This window comes from Catharus ustulatus, chromosome 3 (assembly GCF_009819885.2).
Source record: "Catharus ustulatus isolate bCatUst1 chromosome 3, bCatUst1.pri.v2, whole genome shotgun sequence".
Taxonomy (NCBI): Eukaryota; Metazoa; Chordata; class Aves; order Passeriformes; family Turdidae; genus Catharus; species Catharus ustulatus.
In genome coordinates this window covers 99,251,063-99,256,780 of record NC_046223.1, presented here as the reverse complement: position 1 = coordinate 99,256,780, position 5,718 = coordinate 99,251,063, and the positions used below count along the sequence as shown (strand labels likewise).

General features: G+C 44.1%; 1 protein-coding gene across 1 annotated transcript; it reads right to left on the bottom strand.

Annotated features, from left to right (window-relative positions):
• Positions 1–1,499: 1,499 nt before the first annotated feature.
• Positions 1,500–5,486, bottom strand: LOC116994689. Its single transcript, XM_033056581.2, has 2 exons — positions 2,348–5,486; positions 1,500–1,869 (listed from the first exon to the last, which is right to left on the bottom strand). The coding sequence occupies exon 1, from the start codon at positions 5,081–5,083 to the stop codon at positions 3,722–3,724; it is 1,362 nt and encodes a 453-aa protein (XP_032912472.1). The 5' UTR covers positions 5,084–5,486; the 3' UTR covers positions 1,500–1,869; positions 2,348–3,721.
• Between the last annotated feature and the right edge of the window lie 232 nt (positions 5,487–5,718).

Genomic DNA, 5,718 nt, shown 5'->3' with positions numbered 1-5,718 from the left:
AAAAGGATGCAGCTCTGGGATTAAGGTCTTTCATGTCCTTGAGTATGTAGTGTCAGAAACAAGAGAGCAGATTAGAGGCCCAAAATTTTCTCAACCCTTTTTAAAATAAGTTGTTGGATTAGCTTCTTTGGCATGCAGTCATCAGAGAGTGTGCAGGTTCTCATAGCCCCTGTGCTGGAGACAGTCCTTTAAACAACAGTGCTGGTGATAGGCAAATTTGAAAGATTACTACCCTCAGATCCCTCTGAATGCAGTTTGGACCTCATCCTGTATTTCAGCCCACAGTAAGGATTTAGCTGTTCTTATCTTTTAAGCATTTCTCACAGGTATTCATTATTTTTATTCTTTAGGATTTCTCCCTTCTGATTTGCTCATAAAAGTCTTTAGTTCTTCAAAAATTAGTGTTTTAAAATACAGTAGAGATTTAATACATTTTGCTTATTTAGATTGTATATGGTCTAGCAGCAGAAAATCACAACTACTTGAAGTTCAACAACTAGCTATTCATTATTTATTTTCTGATCACTTGTTTTTCCTCTATAAAAATAAAGATTAATTTAAAAACATTTCAAGAGTTTATATCATGTATGATTTTCCCTGAGAAATATTTATGAGGTAGAGACTGACTCCATGTTACCAGTTCATCCATTCTTATTTTCTCATTTTCAGATCAATCTCTCTTTTAAATCTCAAAAGACAAAACAGAAAGAAAACAGCAATAGTATCTCTACATATTATAGAACTGTGAACCAAAAAATAATAAGATTCATTCCTAAGATTATGTGAGGAGGATTTGATATGAAACACAAAACCAACTTCTCACATACGAAGCATTCCTTAAGCACAAAGATCAATGACTACAGCTGTGTGGAACTAAATACAGGTATGTTGTGAGTTGGTTATATATTTGTTAACTGTACTTTTCACTATGGCAAAAGCAAAGAGTATGAGACAAGAATTATGTTTTCAGTATGCAAAAATCATTCACCTGAGAGTGGAGAAAAGTGAACTTTCATGTCATAATGTGACCGTAGAAGTACCTGGTATCTTATTCTAGCACCTGGTAATCCAAACTGTTGATTCACAGAAGAAATGACAGCCAGTCCAGCTGGTTTCCTGTGCAACGCTTGCAAGGAAGATGTGAATGAGACCCAAAAGGATCTGCTAACTTAAACTGCTGACTAAGCTTACAGAAATCAAAACAAAGAAAACAGAATAGAGACATCTTGATCTTTGTATATTCTACATCATGAGTACCTTAGATAGTGCCACTTATGTAGCCTTGGACTGTGTCAGTGAATGTCACTTCATATTTTTCCATTTACCTTTAAAATTTATTTCAATAAGACCAAAATCCTAGAGTTTCTTCTGCTGCAGATACTTTATAACCATCTGGCTAAGAATCAAGCTGTTGCTTCTCGCAACCGAGTTCTAACACCGGAGGGCTTCGGTCAAGGACATCCCGTCCCAGGGGCAATGAAGCACAGGCACCAACGTGGTGGATGCAACAAAAGCCAATTTATTATTAGTGCATTAGTCTTATATACTATAGATGCTTATGCTTATTTTTAGACGGTACATATAAGGTAATATGTTCTATGATTGGTTACGTGCGTTTCGCTGACCGCTGCCTCGCCTTGCACTTTTTAGTGCTTATGTTTGCACTTTATCCCTATCGCGAGCTTTCCGTAACAACGCGAGATCTTCCGAGCGCCGATCCCTACATCTCCCCCTCCCCATGACTTAAGATGTCGTGATAGGCAGGAAGCGGTGCTCAGTTTGATGCAGTTGTTGTTGAAGTGTTTCACGCTGTTGTTGGACGCCGGATGAGGCAGCTGAGACGCGGACACTTAAGGCAGACTGTAATCGCTGCAACGATAAATGCTACAGTTACTGTAATAAACTCCTTCTAATTTAACTATGTTATAAATTCTTATATGGAACTAGTAAGCTCTCTAAATATTTTGCTTCTGCTTTGCACAGTTATTTGTCTGATGTTGTTCAGAAGCTTGATTACAAGGGCGTTTCCTGCTTTACATTATATAATTTCTCACGCTTCTGTTAGCTGCTAGCATGGCTGGTTTTTGGTTATCAAACATAGAGATAATCATACGCTGTAGGCAACTGATTATACAAGGCAGTAAGAGCATTGCTACTAAAACTACAATTAAAACGATTATTCCACCTTTCATGATGTCTCTCAGCCAAGGGCCTATGCCTAAGTTCTTAAGCCATCCGTCTAACCCTAGACTATCATCTATTTGCAATTGTTGAGTGAGCTGACTTAAGGTTTGCAACTGCTTATGTATGGATACAGAATGATCGGACAAATTCATACAACACATACCTTCAAATTCTTCACAACCATGGCCTTGGGCTAATAAGAGAAAATCAATGGCAGCTCTATTTTGAAGAGTGGCATGTCTTACAGAATCTACATCAATTAACAAATCACTTATAGCTCGCGACGTGGCATTAGTTTGTTTAGCTAACCAACAACCTAGCTTGTTAAGCTGTGCCAGCGCTCCGGCTGATGCAACGCCTGGAGCTAAAAAGGAGGCTGCAATAATTTCTCCTGGTGACCAAAACTTTACATTATCCTGGCATTTGCTATTAAAACTGTGTACACTGCGTCGCATTCGCCTACTGGAGTAATACCTGGACATGTTTAGAATCATGGATGTGTTGGGTGTCAATAAGGACAATCTACCTATCGAGCAAGGACCTCCTCTAAGTTTTGAGGGAATACCTGGCCAAGCTCGATCACCACAAATCAAAAATAGGCCGCTAGGCAAAGAGAAAGGATGATCAGAGGATCGTGAGTGTTGCTTGGCAGTATATTGGCACCACTCAGATGCATTCCTATAAACTGGAAGGCTTGAATTCACAACTGTTGCACTAATGTTCTTTACCTTTTCATTGGTCCACTTAAAGTATAAACAACTGTCCATTTTTACAGATCCTAACAGTTCTAATTCTTGAGGCTCGGCAGGAGCAACGGGGAGATATGGCACCCAAAAATCCCATAGCTCAACTACTCTATTTGGCTTATTAGCATTGCATGCGGGAGTGCTGTTTGAACAATACGGTTTGTCGCCATGAAGAACACAAAAGTACGGCAGGAGTGGACAAGGCCAGACATCTGTCGGCAAACCTACAAGGCATGTGGAGAAGGGGTTACCAGGTGACGAAAGGGCAAGGCAAATGGATTCCTGATTTGTAAGATTAGCCATAGTGACCCAAATGTTAGTCTTGGGTTGAGGTGGAACATATATAGCTACGATGGTCATTATTCCAATGAAATTTAAGCTTCCAAACAGACTAAACCCCATCTTGCATCAATTTCTTGGCTGGTGTGAGATACGCCAACTAATCAGCTTACAGCTTAATATGCAGGCTAGTAGGAATAAGACAATTACTTCTTCTGCAGTGAGTAAATAGCCAGGCATTAGTATCTACATAGCAGCACCTTGTCTTTTCGGCAAGGCAATATTCACCATAACTAGTACAATACAGACAACAAGTAGCCACCGCCGATGATCCACTGTACTTCTTCATACGTCATTCTGCTGGTCGTCTGCTTCTTTCACTACTTCGGTACCTGTGGAAATATTGATCTGCACGCGTGGGTTAGTTCCTCTCTTAGTCGCTGAATCCAACTGTCCTTCCACATCAGAAAGGCAGTGGGCTTCAGCACCATTTTTCCCAGATTGCGTAAGTCCTATGGCAAAAGTCCCCCAGCATGAATGCTATCTAACAATGTCGATGTGAGGGGATGGCCCAATCCTTTAGCCTCTATGGTAGCCGCGAGGTGCTGTACGGCTTTGGGCTCTAGGGCCACCCATTCCACTCCCCCCCCGGCTACTGCCTTTACAGGATAAGCGGTAGCAATGGGTCGCAAAGTCAGACCCCCCAATATGCACTCATCTGCTATAAGTCGCCAATCAGTGAATTTTATCCCGGATGGTTCTGTTTGGGAGGGTGGTACAGGAGACCGGGTTCGAAGCAGACGCTTTTGCTTTTCTACCTCTGCAGTTATTTCATTAACTAATTGCTGTAACTGCTGCAGGTTCATCTGCACTTTGTGGTCATTAACTTGCGCCTTCCCGGCCCGAGAGGTCCCCCCAAGCCGACCAGGCTCCCGACCCGGTTTCCGGCTTCCGACCGCTGCCGCGTCTCCCCCCTCTTCCGTCCCCCACGCAGCCGCAAGCTGCTCGGAGAGCTCCTCAACCTCCTCTGCAATGTCAGGATGCTTATCAGGGGCCCGCCACTGGTTCCCCTTTCCTGGGCGCAGCACTTCCCTCTCGCGCCATCTTTGCCTATCTGCTCCTCGTCCAGCTTCCGGACTGGCTATTTCTGCTGCCATCTCCAACGGATCCTCCGGGGCTTTCATTGCTAGCCCAGGCAACCATTCCTCTGGGTCCACAAACTGTGGTGGCGCGGATGGCAACGGAGCTGGCGAGGGAGCAGGCTGCGTGGACCGTGCTTTACGCTCTGCCTCCCGCAAATCGTCCCAGGGGTACTGCGGAGGGTTCAACCTCTTTCCAGTTACCGGATATGCTTTCTTTATACATCCCAGACACGACCCTTCAGACATTGGTTTCATAATCCCACAAGTCAAACACACACGAGCCATTATCTCTTCCTGCACTTGCTTTTCTTCCCCTTTTCCCTCTTGTGCTGTCAGAATTTCAGAGTCCGAGCCTTCCTGTTTTGGCTCTATTTCTAATTCACCTTTTTCTACTTGCGTTTCCTGCTCCTCAGTGAACGGGAGGCGACCTTGGCAGTCCAACCCCAGTGCCTTGCGTGCCGCCCACATAGTCTCCTTTTCCTCCATACCCCGCTTCAGCAGCTGCAAGATTGTGCCCCACACTTTCAGATGTTTGGCTGATTTGGTAGCCATCGCATGCTCCGCCAGCGCTTGCGTGCATGCCCCCCATCCTTCCGGGCCAAAAATATCCCGCGGATGGGTTATCGCTCCATCTTTCAGGAGCCACTCGAGACACCCTTGTATATCTTTCGCTTTCACTGAAAGCTTTCCGTCTCGAGCCAACCGGATGAGAATCTGACTCACCCCTTCCATGGATCCGGATCCCCCCTCGACCGCCCGCGGTCCACCGATAGCTGCTCCGGTTCTCGGCCGGCGTACGCCTTCCTCACACGGGGCACCACTTGTTGCTTCTCGCAACCGAGTTCTAACACCGGAGGGCTTCGGTCAAGGACATCCCGTCCCAGGGGCAATGAAGCACAGGCACCAACGTGGTGGATGCAACAAAAGCCAATTTATTATTAGTGCATTAGTCTTATATACTATAGATGCTTATGCTTATTTTTAGACGGTACATATAAGGTAATATGTTCTATGATTGGTTACGTGCGTTTCGCTGACCGCTGCCTCGCCTTGCACTTTTTAGTGCTTATGTTTGCACTTTATCCCTATCGCGAGCTTTCCGTAACAACGCGAGATCTTCCGAGCGCCGATCCCTACATCAAGCTCATATTTTCTTTGATTATTTAAGGATCTAAATACTTTATGGTGTTAAATAGACTGGTCCTCCACAGGAAATCAGAAAGTGATTTAAATTACAGGCATAGTTGGGGCAGACTCTGAAGTAACTTAAACAGAAATTCTCTCAAACAGAAATAGAATGTGATTTCAGTTCTCCAATATTTTAGAGGCTATTTTAAAAACCACACTCTGAGAGATGAGCTATAGCA